Here is a 17500-nt window from a genome sequence, read left to right on the forward strand (position 1 = left end):
TCTCTCTCTCTCTCTCTCTCTCTATTACACGTCAAACGTGTTTACGATACTTGACACTCACAAAACGGAAGGTTCCATTACAGAACGCTTTATGCACAAAGCACGGGTGTTTCTAGAAAACCCTTTCCACTCTATAGTCTTATGATAAGGATTGTGGCGAGAACATTAAATTTTCCTTTCACAATGCTCTGTATCCCTCGATATCTAGTTTAGTATGGTAAAACTTCTTTTTTTCAGACTACAGTTTACATGAGACATTTTGGTATTTTTTTCTTTCGATATTTGTTGAGTTTTTTAGTTGCAATTCTTAAAGTTTTGTAGTGGATGGATATATCGTGTTATAACATTGAAACCTAGATATATGACACTCTTGATACAACAAACGCAGCTCCTGAACTGACTCACAAATCATACCGAATTCAATGCACGCTCATTTCTAAAGACATCAACGCTTATGCACTTTGTCATGTGAACTCTTTTAGAGTAACGTATCTGTTTGGTTACGTGTAATTAAACATTTTGTATTTCCTCTGTTGTTACACTTTCACTTGGAGAACACTAAAATATAGCCTGGAGATGACGCGTTATAAGCACAGTCTCACAACCATTGCAGTATCCAAGAAGGGTAACCACTGAAATATTATGTTGGTGCGTTAATATTATAAAAGCAGTGGGTGCTTTTTAATTATTTTTTTTATTGTTTTGTGAGTCGCTTTTTTTTCTTAGAGGAGGGGGAGGGGGTATAATATTGAAAGTAAAACGTAAAACGTAAAGTTTATAATGAAATACGACGACAGTAGCGTGTAACAGGGAGTTTCAGCAATTACAAACTCTATTGATAGAAATACTCTTAGAAATCAGTACTTATAAAGATTCCTTGCAGCTACGGCTATCTGAGAGAAGCCATTGAATAATTTTGACTTGACTTCCCTTAACATCCAAACACTTACCTTGTCACCTGTCTCCAGCATTTCTCTCCCAACACACTACCTGTCTCTCTGCAAATTTATCTGATTCTGATCTGCTCGTATGTCTGTTTGTTCGTCTGTCTGTCTGTCTGTCTGTCTGTCTGTCTGTCTGTCTGTCTGTCTGTCTGTCTTTCTCTCTCTCTCTCTCTTTCTCTCTCTCTCTCTCTCTCTCTCTCGCTCTCTCTCTCTCTCTCTCTCTCGCTTTCTCTGCTAATTTGCTCCCTGTCAGGTATCCCACCACTACATCGTATCTCTGCTCCTCTCTCAATGTGTGAGGCCCGAGATAAACACTAGATGTCGAAGACCTCTAGAATGCCATACTCCGCCATTATTTTCCGCCTACGATCGATGACTTTTTGGCCTATCTCCGGAACAACCTGTGAAGATTGGCCAAAAGAGTCGATTATCTACGTGAAACTTTTCCCCGTGGTGGTGAGAGAGAGAGGGATGGTTTGGACTGGGGTGTCTTCGGTGAGTGCGATATGAAGCAAAAGTGCATGAGACGGTGAGCAAAAAAAAAGTAAAAGAAGAAAGGGAGAGACAGACTGATAGACACAGACAAGGAGAAAGGATGAGCAAGACAGACTGGGGCAGAGATAACAAGTACAAAGAAGAGATACACACGCACCGGGAAAGAGAGACAGAGAGAGAGAGAGAGAGAGAGAGAGAGAGAGAGAGAGAGAGAGAATGAGTGAAAGAGAGAGAGAGAGAGAGAGAGAGAGAGAGACAGAGAGAGACAGACTGAGAGGAAGTGAGAGAGAGAGAGAAAGGGGAAGAGGGAAAGGGGAAGAGGGAAATGGAAAGTTGAGGGTAAAAAGAAGCGACGTTATTTTTTTAAAGGAACGATGACAGGATAAATGGAAAAGAATAGAAAAGAAATGCTTATAATTATCACTTAGCGAGGATTAGCTCGGGAATGTTATCGAGAAGAGAAAATGAAGAGAGGCTAGGGGCAATGTTGGATATTAGGTCAAAGAGAACATGATCAGAGAGAGAGAGAGAGAGAGGCGAAGAGAAAATGAGAGATAGACATAAAAGAGAGAGTGTGTGTGAGAGAGAGAGAGAGAGAGAGAGAGAGAGAGAGAGAGAGAGAGAGAGAGAGAGAGAGAGAGAGGAAGATTAACTTAGAAATCTTTTATAGAAAAATGCCTGTACAGTTATGGAAAGCTTTCGATTTGCCCCGGATTCCGTTTCATTTGTCAACCACGAATAATTATTAACCTATTAGTATTAGAACTCTACCAAATAATGGCATCTGTTAGTGCACATTGTCATAAAGAATGCTACCGGGGACGTGATTTATTTTTAAATGATTATAATCATCATCATCACCATGATCTCCCCCCAACCCCCCTCTTCCAAGTTTAGTTTGTTCCAGTTCTGCGTGAGCTCTCAACACTATGTGTGATCAATTTTAACGTATCTATATGCTCAGCCAGTTATATTTTCTTTTTCCGAGCTGAGGCTCTTTCGGATATTGTCCAAATCGCACCAATACGTAACCTATTATCACCATCATCATCATCACCATCACCAAAAATCTATCACATGTCGCTGGGACCAGGTTGAGCTAGCGAGACTGCGGTCGGACCATCATTGGAGCTTAAGATGGTATAAGAACTTTGTAAATGAAGAGCTGAGCCCATGTTGCCGAAGATGCGGCCCTGAAAAGGAGGATGTCAATCACATGTTTGAATGTCCAGGAACAATGGCAATTCGAATGGAGTTATTTGGATGAGTGGGGGTGCAGCTAAGCATATTGACAATGGAGACAAAAAAGTGCCTCGCTCTCGCTCGAAAACTTCTTTGTGGAGTCCGCCAGGCCCATTAAAAAAACAAACAAAAATAAATCATCATTATCGTCATCATCATCTTTATCATTATCATACTCCCCCATCATCACCACCTTCTGTAGCCTCACCCACTGCCACCTACATTCCACGACACAACCAAACGACACCGGGAACAACGAGTGGCAGAAAACCGCCGCGGAACCCACCCGGGCCTTGGTGATTGATGCACGGATTGCATGATTGCCGCCCTCAGATCTGGACCACTGGTGCGGGGAAATGTCTCACTGCACGCCAAACTATCCTCGAGAAGTCCGACGCGGGGGAGGGCGGTGGAGGAGTGCTTTCGTAGAATATACTGAGAGGTGGGGATGAATAAGGACAAATTGTCCCAATCAGGAGGAGGCTGAGCAATCAACTTGTTCAGAGTTGATCTATGAGTGTGTGTGTGTGTGTGTGTGTGTGTGTGTGTGTGTGTGTGTGTGTGTGTGTGTGTGTGTGTGTAGGGGGGGTGTGTTCGTGTGTGTGTGCACGCACATGTGTGAGTGTGTGTGTTTGTGTGTGTTTGAGGGGGGGGGCAGAGATCGAAGCGAAGTGTGTGTGTGTGTGTGTGTGTGTGTGTGTGTGTGTGTGTGTGTGTGTGCGTGCGTTTGTGTGTTTGTGTGTGTGTGTGTGTGTGTGTAGGTGTGTGTGTATCTGTGTGTGAGGGAGAGTGAGTGTGTGTATGTTGAAAGGGGGGGGGGGTGGACAGACGGCGAAAAGGAGTGTCATTCTGACCCGATTTTTGTCTTGACTGATTCATGACCAACTTTCTTCTTCCTATCTGAACTTTTGAAATTTTGTCTTTTCTTTTTAATGTAGATGTTTTTACGCCATAATCAACACAATTTAGATCGTTTAAGAGGTGAGCTTTCGACCCTGCCTGTCAGCGTCGACCCGGGTTGGAGAGGGTAAAAAATCCCAGCTGAAAAACGAGATACCCGATTAAAAAAACAACAACAACCCAAACATTCCTGCTTGGAAAGAGAAGTCAGGCCTCGAGCGCGCTACAACGAAAAGCTTTAGATCCCAGAAGCCGGTCTGTTGAAAGTGCGAAAGTGTGAGACGATTTTGTCTTACTTTTGATTGGATTGAAAAGTGTTGGTCTCGACTCTTTTGTGCGGCGTGCGTCGGTTCTGAGAATTCTACTCTCAAGATAACACAGTTAAGGGAATAGAAAGCATTTTATGTTTCTTCTGTTTCTTTCTGGTGTTTTTGTAGCTTTATTGGAGGTCGAAGTAACAAAAATACTATGATTTATATCATATGCCCTACGTGTTGTAGTTCGATCCAATTATGCAGACTCGACTAATGGATATATATGTGCACGACCCTTTAAGCGTACAGTTATTTTACAGTCAAATTAGACAAACGGGATTGGGAAAGATACTGTGAACAGAAAAGATTGCAAGAAAAAAAATTCAAGCTTCGGTTTTTCATATCACTTTCCTGTCGTTATAAAATATCGCTATGGAGCAGACTGGTAATTGTACTGAAAACAAGCGGTGCGGTAAATATGACAAAGTGCACAGGAATACAAAAGTAACGCAACGTACTTCTTATCTGGCGTTCTGGAAACTAAACAGGACTCAAAAGGCAATTCGTTTTATTGTTTTATTTCACGAGGCTGTATGAACACAGATTTTATATTTGGTAGACACGTGTATAACGTTAGGCTGAGAGAGAGAGAGAGTGAGAGAGAGAGAGAGAGAGAGAGAGAGAGAGAGAGAGAAATAGAGAGAGAGTGAGAGAGAGAGAGGGGGGGTGGAGAAAGAGAGAGAGGGGAGAGAGAGAGTGAGAAAGAAAGAGAGAGCGAAAGAGAGAGAAAGAGAGAGAGAGAGAGAGAGAGAGAGGGGGGGAGGGAGAGAGAGAAAAAGAAAGACAGAGAGAGAGAGAGAGAGGGGGGGGCGTTTATGGCGTAGAGCAGTTTAAACATGCAATAATAATGAAATTATAGTTATTTTGTTATAGTTGTTGTGAGCATGGGTGAGTGCATGATATGACCTTTATAACACCATTGCCATTGTATACGACCAAGGCAAATAAATAAATGTTATCGGGAAAAAAATTTAAAAAACGTTAAGCTCTCTCTCTATATATATATTATGTCTTTTGTTATTCCTTTACATGGCTTTTCCTTACTTGTAGTATAAACAAAAAGACAATAGAGAAGGTGGTTAGAGACAGAGAGGGAAGGAGATGATGTGTGTGCATGTGTGTGTGTGTGTATGTGTGAGTGTGTATGCGTGTGTGTGTTTATGTGTGTTTGTGTCAGTGTGTGTACTTGATACTGTTATTGTACTTGAGAGAGAGTGAGCGACAGCGACAGAGAAAGAGAGAGAGAGAGAGAGAGAGAAAGAGAGAGAAAGAAAGAGAGACAAAGACAGAGACAGAGAAAGAGTGTCTATGAGGGCGAGGAAAAGACAAGAAACGGGCAGGACAAAAAAAGAGACAAAAAGAAATCCTATGTACAAGCAAAAATAAAAGCAACTGTAAAAGAAGAATATAGGAAGTGACGTCAGCAATAAATAGGTCATAACCACGGATTCCAGTGACACTGAGCAAGGTGTTGACGCACATTGGAACAAGTCATTGAGGTAATCATGGCCCCACAGAGACCAACTTTGGGGTACATTGAGGCAGGCCGAGGAATAAGGACACTATTGGGAGATTTTACGTCAGTTTTATTATTCTATCAATACTACAACGTCCCTTAGGCCCCGGGAAGCCTGTGGAGAGCTTGGACAACTGTACCAGGGGAACTGTACGAATGCTGAGCACGTTCAGATCACGCGACGCACTATATTTTCCTTTTTTTTAAAAATCTTTTTTTGTAATTGAGCGTCGACACGAAATGCATTTCTCTGCACCAAGTCAACTCTTTAGGTCTTCTGATTGAGATACTTTTGGTTCGTTTTTAGTTTGTTTGTTTGCTTGTTTGTTTGTTTGCTTGTTAGTTAGTTTGTTTGTTTGTTTGTTTGTTTGTTTATTTTTTGTTGTTAAATTTGTGTCCAATGCTCTGATGTGGTGCAGAATATTCGTAAGCTGTGAGTAAAAATACTAAAGTGGTAGTTATTGTTAGTTTTGTTCAGAGAATAAACTGAAAGATCGTCACCTTTTAGATGTTATTAATTGTCGGGATTTTCTTGACGCCGTCAAATCATAGTTTGTGTGGTCTACCTTTTTCGTAGGCTGAAAACATGGTGTTATATTATGTTTTTGAGGCTGGCTGACTGTATATAATAGATCAAACTGGAGTTCGTAGCAGATGGCCAGACTATTTTATTCGACAGTTTTCTATGAAAAGCAAGCAGGACTCCCTGAACAACAGCTGCTCATAGTCATACATCTTCATTTTTCTGTCTGTCAGTTGTGGTTTTTTGTTGTAAGTTTTAGTTTTTGGTTCAGCGGGGATATTTGATCTGGCATACATAAATCTTGCTTTCGTGAGCTCTATATCACCAGAACTATTATCATTTAGCAGGAGAGAGGCAGACAGAAGAAATATATGTTCGGGAAATATCAGATTGCCATGACGTCATAAATATCGTGAAAGATACTCTCAGCTCCAAACCGAAACGTACGAATAAATACATGCACACACATATTATACACACATACGTATACACATATGTATACAAACATACATACAAATATTACGTAGCAATGTCCATATTATTCAAGATTACTTTTCCTCTTTTTAACTCTGGTTAAATCCCATATTTAAACAATAGTTTCCATTAAATGTGTATAAACTTAAGATGAGAGTGTGTGTGTGTGTGTGTGTGTGTGTGTGTGTGTGTGTGTGAGAGAGAGAGAGAGAGAGAGAGAGAGAGAGAGAGAGAGAGAGAGAGAGAGAAAGAAAGAGGCAGACAGACAGACAGAGAGGATGAGAGAGAGAGACAGACAGACAGAGAGGATGAGAGAGAGACAGACAAAGAGAGAGAGAGAGAGAGAGAGAGAGAGAGAGAGAAAGAGAGAGAGAGAGAGAGAGAGAGAGAGAGGCGGAGATGGATAGATAGAGGGACAGGGAGAGGTGGGTGAGGACGAAAAGAGCTAATGTGACAGAGAAAAGGAATTCTAAGAATAACTCCAGAAGAAAGACGGCAGATACAGACAGAATGCGATACAAGATACAGACATTCACACAGAAGTACATGCTGTAAGACCAAGGGAAAGACAAACATTATCACAGACTGACAGACTTATAGGGCAACGACAGTGAACCACATGGAGAGGCAAACAGACAATTGCGATAAACAGGTACCGAATACAAAAATGTCTTGGATACGATAAAAACGCACGAAACAAATAGACATTTGAGACAAATAGGTGCCGAATACAAACAGGTACCGGATACAAATAGAATGCTTGAGACAAACAGAAAGCTGAGACAAAAAGAAAGCCCAGACAAATCGAGTGGCGAAGCCTACGCGCAAATTGAGACTCAAACACAGACACCAAACCGCAAATCACTCTTGCTACCACAGCCAGCTGGAAACTTGTGTTTATAGCGCGTCCGTGTATTTGTGACGTGAGTAACTTGGGACTCTGAAACAAAACAGATGAGGAGTAAGCCCGGATATTGTTGTCCACGTCACTCCACGAGCCACTGGGCAAACGAGGCTGTTTCAGGGGATAATTTCATTTGGTCGCCGGCGCAGATTTCCCAGGGCATGCATAATTAATGTCTGTCCTGGTACGCCAAGTATCAAGCGATTTTCACTAAGAACTGGGTTTATCTCTACACATCCAGTAATGTGGGACTCATGACTAAGCTAAAAATAAAGATGGAGAGGAGGATATTGAAAACTTACCGCAAGAAACGCATTTTAAAAAAAAAAAGAATTAATCCAATCAGTTTACTTGCCTCAGAAAAAAAAAAGAAAAAATAGCTATACTTCATATGGCTAGGTTTTTAGAAATATCAGAATCCTGTATCGATTCAACAACAGCAGAAAGATAACGTAATAGACCACTTTTATGTTTAATTCAAGATTCCATTTTTCATTCTTCTTTTTTTATTATAAAAAATGTGTGACATTTAAGACGTCTTATAGAAATCAAGGAACGAGGGCGGAAAAAGCGGATTCAGGATATAAAAAGGGAAAATAAAATCTTTAAAAAAAGATAAATAATAAATAACAAATAAACAGTTTGGTCTTCGTCAACAAGTTAAAGTTTTTTTAAAAGAAACCCATACCCTAACAAAACCCACACCCAGACAAAGAAAAACAACAAAACTAACCTAGCAAAACACCAGCAATAGAACTAATTTCTTTGGTAGTAATTTGCTCCAACTCAGAGTGTTGTTTTGTCTCCAACACGCTCTCCAGACCCACACTCTATCAAGCAGCTCATGATTAAAATCATCAACGAATCGGACAGTTAATGGGCAGCTGAAGGATAATCACTCACACCTTGTTAAATCACATCCCAAAATAAAACACGACGCGTCCCCAGCAATTTGTACGGCTCGCATTCCTAAAGTGATATTGGGGGCAGCTGGGGTGGAACGAACTGCAAGTAAAACTAAATGGACGGTTTTCTGCCCTTTGACAGTGCTCGATTTCCATCCGTTGTTGGATCGTTATGCTTTGGATTTTGGTTTTTATGTTGTTGTTGTTGTTGTTTTGTTATTTTGTTGTGTTTTGTTTTTGTGTGGTTCCTTTATGTTTTGTTTTTGTTTTTGAAATATTTTTTTTTCTATTCTAATAGCCAGAAAAAAAAATTGTTATGATAACCAGACCACCGCCTTTGTGCAAGTAAAGGAAGTTACTGCGAAATCATGAAAATATATCGACTCACTTTTTTTTAGATCAAGACGAACACGTACTATTAGTTTTTTTAATGAGTTGTTTTATTCTAATTCAGAGTTCTGGTTTTTTTTTTCAGAAACATGTTATGATTAACCCTTTTCCTCCTTAAAATGCTGCTAAAATAGATTAGCTAAGTTAGTTCTAGAAAAGAAGATTATTATCTGTTTCTTTTATATAGTTTCTTCTGTTTTGTTTTTCGGCATCCTCGCGATTACATCTGTTCATTATTGATTCTGAATGCATGTCTTCAGTTTCGCAGATGCTTTCTAGAACATTACACCTTTCATGTTGCACTTTCTATTGTGAAAAATAATCCTCTCCCCCTCGGCCCTCCCTCAAACCCATTCCTCTCTCTCTCTCTCTCTCTCTGTCTCTGTCTCTGTCTCTGTCTCTCTCTCTCTCTCTCTCTCTCTCTCTCTCTCTTTCTCTTCCTCTCTCTGTCTCACTATGTCTCTCTCCTGTTCTCTCCCATTCTCCTCCCCCATGTCAGTTTCCACAAATAACCGTCGTTTTTTAATAAGTAACACACACACACACACACACACACACACACACACACACATACATACACACACACACACACATACACACACACACACACACACACACACACATACATTTGGATGAATATAATACATGTTATGATCATCAATTTTTGAGTGTGTAGCATTCTTCAAGAAGAACTTTAAGTACAGATTATGATCACTACATCTCGTATTGTTATCAGACCTTTACTTTACTTTACTTTACTTTACTTTTCCAATCCAGTGACCACCTGAGTTCTACCCTTCCGCCTACTCTGCACAAACCGACAAACTTACATCATCTCAAGCGCTCACCATATTGTGTGCATACATATCAACACATGCAATGTTACATACTTTATGCTTGAAGCAACGAATCGTAACAGGTTTCTTGTGTAGAATTAATTTGTTTATATAAAGTCCAACATGATTTATTTTCGCGGAACGATTATCGTTACTTCAAATAAAACGAACGTGGTTAACAATCTTGATCGTCTAATTAGAAACTGTTTCACTCCCAGTGGGCCACATTATCCCCAGAAAAGCTCTTTCTGAACAAGACTATGGTTGTTTTGTTTGGGGATTTTTGCTTGTATCTTTCTGGCTATGACGCATAGGTAGACATTAGTTTGACAAAGATATATGCCACAAAAATGTTGACAAGCGATTGGAGTTAAAACTTCTCTAGGCGTAATACCTTCAGGTGATTGGATTAACCTTTAACATTCACCTTTGACCTTTGCAGAGAGTGACAGTCTTCCTTGCTGAACTATCTATATTCAGTCACTTTTTCAGAAATATACTTTATGGGGCGGTCGGTTCGTTTGAGTAAAGAGAATCACGCCGGTGTATTAATTTTCCTTAACTTTGACCGCAATAAAGATGGACTTCGTCTGGTGGTTTTGTTTTCATTTATTTTGTTTGTTTGTTTTACGTTTCTTCCGGTCATTTTTACATCTTCTTTTTTAAACTAGTACAAAAGCGTGCAAATTGAAGAGGTGGTTTTGGGGGTCGGGGGGGGGGAGGGGTAGAAACTCCGGAAAATGCATCCTCGTGGAGGCAGAGAACAACGGATGGGGGGTGGGGGCAATTTTGAAGTTTTATTCTCTATCCAGGTTGCAAGTACAATCATTGATTAGTACAAAGACTTCTCTACGCAAGTCGTGAATGTGTATCACTGAGCATTTATCTTGAATCTATCACAACCTCTTTCAAACACACAATATAAAATAGTTTCTTTATAACCCACACTCCGGCTTTTGTTATGGCAGTTCAACTAATGTTGTTGCTTTTTTCTGTGGGGTTTTTTTTTTGCAAACACTTACTGCCATCAGCAGAGAAAAAACTGAGCTCCAACTAACTGGGAAACTAAATCGAGATATCAAAAATAGTAAGTTAATCCATACTGAAATTATTTGCTTTACATCAAGCGCTTGCCTTTTTTGCAGATGTGAGGCAGAATAATGGTATATATTTTAAAGTTTCGTTAATCAGCTATAGTCAACGCCGACAGGTCAGAACTGTTGACATTTCGCTATCTTAGATTTACAAAGTTCTATCAGCTCAGTACATGGTTCTGGTACATTTGACGTAGAAAATTTCGATTTTCTCAGCATGTTAATTCTTTTCAACTGCAATTCTTTTAATAACTTGATAACGACTCCGAATAGTCATATAATTTTGGTATAACACATAGAACATTTTTGTTTCTGACCTCATAATCTTAGTAACTCAAAACTGTGAAAAATGTCAGATAGGGCAGCGATTTTTCATTACGGTCAGAGACGCTGGATACAACAGCAGTCTTCTACAAGGATTATCATGTTCCATGGGGTCCACATAACAATATACACTCTAAAATTGTTTTTCGAACAAATCTTGATAAACAGACTTCCATCCCTACAAAGTATTCTACTTACAATAGCAACCACAATTAATGAGCTTAATAGCAATCAGATGTAGTAGCGTACAGAGCTGACAGACTACGTACGCTTACACAAACACATGCTATTAACCTAATGGTTTCTGTAACCTTCGCGTCATCAACGCTTTAAGGTGAGTGATTGGTGGAAATTGTTTTCTACTGTCAAGAGAAGACAAATAGATGCTTGTAACAAAGAAAAGGACAGGTGTAGACTGCAGCACTATCCTGACACAATCCCGAGTTAGTTTGAACAGTATTTATCAGATTTTTTAAATAAACACTTTCGTTTAGCTTGTTTTATAACCCAAACTGCCTCCGAAAGCGCTTTTATGATCAAAAAGGGGAAATTGAACTTCGTTGCATTCATTTCAAATAAATGGGTGAGGATAGGGGAAAATTTGCATTAGATCGCCAAGTTTCCTTGGTATTGTCATTTCATGAACCGGTAATTTGTTCAATCTTTAGTCAAATGTTCCGTCCGTAAAAAAAAACCAACTGTTTTCCAACTGTGCAAGGGTTATGCTCATAGTTATAGGTGCTTTTAATTTTATCAGTCGTAGTTTGTCGCAGGAAGCCTTCTTGATTGGTCGACACAACGTGTGCAAATGCTTTTTTTGTCATCCTCCCCACCTCCGCTTTCTATCTCTGACTCTCTCTCTCTCTCTCTCTCTCTCTCTCTCTCTCTCTCTCTCTCTCTCTCTCTCTCTCTCTCTCTCTCTCTCTCTCTCTCTCCCCCTCTTTCTCTTTGCATATGTATGTCTTAACCACTGTCCCACTCTTTCACTCGCTCTCGTTCTTCCACCTTCCTTCTCTCTGTCTGTCTGTTTGTCTGTCTATCTGTCTGTCTGTTTCTCTCTCTGTGTATGTGTATGTGTGTGCGTCGTGTGTATGTGTGTGTGTGTGTGTGTGTGTGTGTGTGTGTGTGTGTGTGTGTGTGTGTGCGTGTGTATGTATGTATGCCTATGTTTCCGTCTGCCACTCTCTATTTCTCTCTCTCTATCTATCTCTCTCTCTCTCTCTCTCTCTCTCTCTCTCTCTCTCTCTCTCTCTCTCTCTTTCTCTTCATTTGTCTTTTCCCTTTTTTGTATCTGCAACGTGTGTGCGCGCATCCTCATGAACGCACTCAACTTGGTGTACATAAGTACTCACTTCTAGCTGATAGAAGGATAAAAAATCAAGAAAGAAGAACACACCAACATAAAAAACCCACAAGGCTTCTCTGAACCTTAGCTAGGCGGCTATGTGAAAAATTACATCCTAGCCCTATTGGAGTCACCGGAAGCTTTCCGTCGACGCGCCGTCAGTCTCCAGCGATAAGGGCAATCACTCATATCCGGTCACAACCAAGACTGATGACGTGTGCACACGTTCTCGTGACGTCTACTGTCATGGCTTCCCCTCGACTCGCCTCTCTGGCCTTGTGCCTGGCTCCCACGGCGTCCAGCTAGTTCTGAGGTGTTGATGGATCCCCGTTTATTAATCCCACGAAGGCCCAGGTTGACCAGTAGTCTAGATAACAATAAAGGACAGTGTTGACCAAGCGAATAGCGGGGAAATGATGGCCCGCATTCAATCAATAGAGCGCTAAACAGGGTTTGATTTGTCGTCTGTGCTGCGGGAACACCAGACAATGCCGAGAATAGAATGCCCCGCATGTTATAATTGTTGTGTATGTACTGAAGCGAAACGATAAGAGGGTCCTCCAGAAATGACATTACTATAACAGAGAACGGACATGAGGTGATATTAATTAAAAGAAATTAAAAGAGACAGTTTGATTAATCGAAGAACAGTAGAGCTCTTCAAGCACTGGCACGGGGTCCATTTCTGCTTTGACTACAACAGTTACTGTGGAAGAGGCCAACGTCTTTTGTGTGCATCTTTGTAATTGAGATACTGTGCCCATGAGTGTTTATGTCTGTAGACTTGGATTTGTACCAACATTTAGAGTCTTTTGATTTTTATTGCTGATTTGTATTTTATACTTTTTGGGGAGGGGAGTATTTTGGCCTGGGTTTATTTCGGGGCGGGGCAGAATGGTGGGTGAAGGGGGTGGGGTGGAGCTCAAAATATTACTAGATAGATAGATAAATTAAGCTTATAGGTTTCAATCAAATGTCTTGGAGGTTATAATAAGTAGAGTATAAATATATTTCTCTAAAAAATGTCTAATTGTAGGCACTTACGATTAGCACTGTAAGATCATTAAAGTCTAGTAATCTCTCAATTCAATTTCCATATCCAGGTGGTTTTTTTTAACGAGATTAGTGGGGGGGGGGGGATCTAGAGCATTCCCTAAACAACCAATGTTTAAGAAGAGTCCGCTGTCGATTTAAAGTATGTTCAACCACACCGAAAACCTGCGTGATCTCGTCTGGGTTATGGACGGACATATACGAACAAGGAAGACGTGAAATGGTATATGGAAGAATACTTGACAAAGATGACGCTATGTAAAAGGGAAAACAAGGAAAAAAGGAAAAAGGGAAGATGGCGGAGCCATGCAGCTGCCTCTAATCAAGACGAAGAAGATCGTAGCTTGAAGCCCGGAAGAGTAACAGTATGACTCTGATTAATCCTTGGAGGATAAAGTAGTGTGGGGCTAGAGTGTCAAGGTGTTGTGACGGGATGGGACGCTGTGATGCTGACGTGGGAGACGGCATTGATGATATGGAAATGGACTCGATGGAGCCTCCGAAATGTACATGCCGAATAATATTCTAAAGTTCCCCCGTTAATGATATTGTGCTCTTAAGCTTTTTCGTTTTCTTGTGTATGTGTTTTTATTTGCTTTTTTTTTGTTTTTGATTTGTTGGGTTTTTTCCCTAGTAAGATATCTGATGTCTTTATATTATACAAATGTAGGGCACGAAAAATAACTGCTTTACTACAATCTATTACTTCTGAAAAACGATTTTGTTCTTCTATAAGTGGACTGTCTGGTACCAACTGGGTGAAAACAGCCCAGGTATACCGACTCTACCACTCGTTATCCCCTACCACAGCTCATCTTTTCTGATGCGCCATGTACCTAAAATAGCAAGAAACAACGCCTGCGTCAAATAACGTCCGTATTGATTCTTTAACCTCGGGTTCTATGCTGTTGACCCCAGGACGTGATGGTTCATGGGCAGCTCTCTTTGTCTCACAGTCTGCTTGTTAAGTTTCATTCAACAGGAAAAAAAGAGTTGCAAATAGAAAAACGTTAAAAAAATCGAACATGCTGACCATGTTAGCAACGCAGCAGAGAAGCATACGACACTCACGTCCTGTTAAAGGGTAAACAAAACTAAACAAAAATAGTGCATTGATAAAGTTTAAAAAACAAACACAAATTAAAATACTAAAATCACATCAATGTTTCTTTATACCAGTGAGCCCTAGAAGCAATACGATATCTTTGAATAATGTGAATCATTCTGAAGAATGTTGTTTTGGTGGAATGCTCTCAGATTTAAACAATAAATTCAGGAAAGTGCAAGACTGAAATTGTTGAGAAAAAGAAGACTTAAAGTCATTAACTGGACATTGATTTCACGTACGTCTCACGGAGGACTCAATATTCACTTATCCAATATTCTCAAGAAGCGAAGCAAGCATTTAGAATAAAATGTTGTATCTCCAGTTATGACGTTTTAAAATTGAGAACGGACTGGTAGCACAGCGAAGGACGCGTTTTATGTCAAAGTGCCTGGCACAATACGTTGCAGAGGAAAGTTGAAAGCAAAAAATGTATCCTAACTGAGACTTTAAGTCCAAGAAAACTACGTACACCCTCCCCCCCCCCTCCCAAATTCTTCTAAAAATCGGTGGGCCTTTTTTGGGGACAGTTAGTTTGTTGTTGTTTTTTCAGGGGGAGGGTATGGAAGTATTCCTTTTTCATAATATTGCTGTCATTTTCTGTTCATTGATTCAAAAGCATCATCATCACCTCAATATTATCACCCTAAATGAATCAATTATGAGGTTGAACAGGCACATTAAACAATTAACTCTCATTTAGCCTATTTTAACACGTTGGCGAAGAAGGCAGAATCATTTTAAAGGGGGTAATTCGACCTAATGTGACAGAGAACATCCATAGAAGATATTTAAGCAGGCAGAAGGGAGTCTAAATATAAATTCTGGACAGTAATGGCATACAGTTAGAATGCAGTAATAAATCTAGCTCTGAAACGTCAAAGAACGATTTAACAGACGTGATATGTGTTACATAAGGTTATATTTGTAAAATCAGTTAACAGCAGGTAAAGATTGACATAAGACTAGGTTAACTAGCCACGAGGAGGGTATAAGCATCTTTAATTGGTGAGTTCAATATTTTGAGCCTGGCGGAAACACAAACAAATATCAGACATCACAAAAATCAAAATAATGATTCAAGAAGAAGAAGAAGAAGAAGAAGAAGAAGAAGAAGAAGAAGAAGAAGAAGAAGAAGAAGAAGAAGAAGAAGAAGAAGAAGAAGAAGAAGAAGAAGAAGAAGAAGAAGAAGAAGAAGAAGAAGAAGAAGGAGAAGGAGAAGGAGAAGGAGAAGAAGAAGAAGAAGAAGAAGAAGAAGAAGAAGAAGAAGAAGAAGAAGAAGAAGAAGAAGAAGAAGAAGAAGAGGAAGAAGAAGAAGAAGAAGAAGAAGAAGAAGAAGAAGAAGAAGAATAAGAAGAATAAGAAGAAGAAGAAGAAGAAGAAGAAGAAGAAGAAGAAGAAGAAGAAGAAGAAGAAGAAGAAGAAGAAGAAGAAGAAGAAGAAGAAGAAGAAGAAGAAGAAGAAGAAAAAGAAGGAGAAGGAGAAGGAGAAGGAGAAGGAGAAGGAGAAGGAGAAGGAGAAAAAGAAGAAGAAGAAGAAAAAGAAGAAGAAGAAGAAGAAAAATGAATGAATGAATGAATGAATGAATGAATGAATGAATGAATGAATGAATGAATGAATGAATGAATGAATGGATGAAACAGAAGAACAATACTCAGAGTAGGTAGGGAGTTTTTGCACATTTCTGCTCCAATGAAATAAAAATAAATTTGCAGAAATTAGTACATGTCCTCTTACGTCGAACTTAATACGGCAGTTTTGAAACACATGGGAGATTATTCTGTATTCCATTTTTCCCAGGAGGGTCATGAATGAGAGTCATGGTCATACAGCCTTCCCCACAAATTTCCGAAAATTATGCCAAAATGGAGGGATATACTTTAATATAGAAGAAGCTTTCAATTAAGGGGGTGGGGGAATTGTGCATTAAGTTCAACTGTCAAAGAAGAAAGTATCTCTTATCAGCTTTTAAATGAGTCTATCATCCCGCTAGACACAGTGTGTAAATCAAAGCAGTGAGGCTATGAAAAGAATAAAGAAACTAAAGACACAGGAAAACTGTCAATATAGCAAAATAAACATCACTCTTGTACATCCAAGTATACGTGCTCTTTTGGATTCATCAGACTTTTGAGAGGTTTCAGTGGTACCTGGTATAAAGCAGCTCTATGCTGTAACCCCTTCATTTACATAATGCGTGAATCTTGCTCCCTTAATATCCTTTTCTTCTCTGCATGAGCGTGGTAGAGGGGTAGAAATAATGTAAAGATCGACTGAAGAGAATAATAATGCGGGAAAGGAGACAATGGGCGGAGAGATAGGAAGCAAGCACAGTATGTGAGTTGCACGTTTCTTTCAGGAAGGGTTCTGGCCCAGTGCTGGAGCAAAAATCAGTTTATTCCGATCAAGCTATCTGAGCGGGACTGGGGGGGGGGGGGAGGGGGGGGGGGGAGAATTCAATTCTCTCGAAAGCTTTGACCGACTAAGCTGATAACAGCCCGCCCTTTCGGTCCCGTTGTCTGTTAACAGAAAGCGATAATGAACTGAGGGACGAAATGATGTCTACTCGCTACCCCTTCCCGTGTCAGTGAGATCATACTATAAACTGTTCGGCTATATTTTAGTTTTAGTCTTCATAAGAGTTTTATCGCACCCGCAAAACAAATAGGTCATATCATCTGTGCCAAAGATTAGAGGTGTTACTTGAGAGTAACAAACAAAGAAAAAAGTAAGGGAAATAAGGAAGGTATAACAGTATGTGTGATAGGGAAGAATGAGCAAAACACACTAAAACATCCACCAACCAGCCTGCCAGCTGTTTGGGCCTGAGGTCCCACATTATGATGTCTCTAAGCGAAGAACCGTGGACAGATAAACATAAAGAGATGCTGAGCAATATATCAAGTTGTTGAAAGTCAAGATGAGACACATAAAGTGGGTAGGAAGCATAATGTGTTTGTTTACTTATACATACCACAGCACAATGTCTGTGGGCACTGCTCAAATTTAATTGAACAATGGAGCAGGAAAGTAATTCAGAGAAAATCTTGCTCAAGGTTAAACATTATAAGAGGATATATTGCGTTGTATCCTTTTTCATTACATGTTTTCGGGGCATATCATTAGTTTTAGGCCT

At 39.9% G+C, this 17500-nt stretch overlaps 1 protein-coding gene across 10 annotated transcripts in view; it reads right to left on the bottom strand.

Annotated features, from left to right (window-relative positions):
* Positions 1-17500, bottom strand: part of LOC118477173 (myb-like protein X) — a 73916-nt gene that overhangs the window by 42304 nt on the left and 14112 nt on the right. Inside the window, exons 2-3 of one of the 10 annotated variants that reach the window (XM_035970836.1) lie at positions 1207-1345; positions 951-998 (exon numbers count right to left, since the gene is read on the bottom strand). The exons of 7 other annotated variants lie outside the window; for them this stretch is intronic. In XM_035970836.1, the coding sequence (XP_035826729.1) occupies positions 951-971 (21 nt within the window). In that variant the 5' untranslated portion in view covers positions 972-998; positions 1207-1345. Of the gene's footprint in view, positions 1-950; positions 1079-1206; positions 1346-17500 lie in introns of those variants that run through there. 2 more of the 10 variants (XM_035970846.1, XM_035970837.1) reach the window with 2 other exon arrangements.

This window comes from Aplysia californica, unplaced genomic scaffold (assembly GCF_000002075.1).
Source record: "Aplysia californica isolate F4 #8 unplaced genomic scaffold, AplCal3.0 scaffold00327, whole genome shotgun sequence".
Classification (NCBI taxonomy): Eukaryota; Metazoa; Mollusca; class Gastropoda; order Aplysiida; family Aplysiidae; genus Aplysia; species Aplysia californica.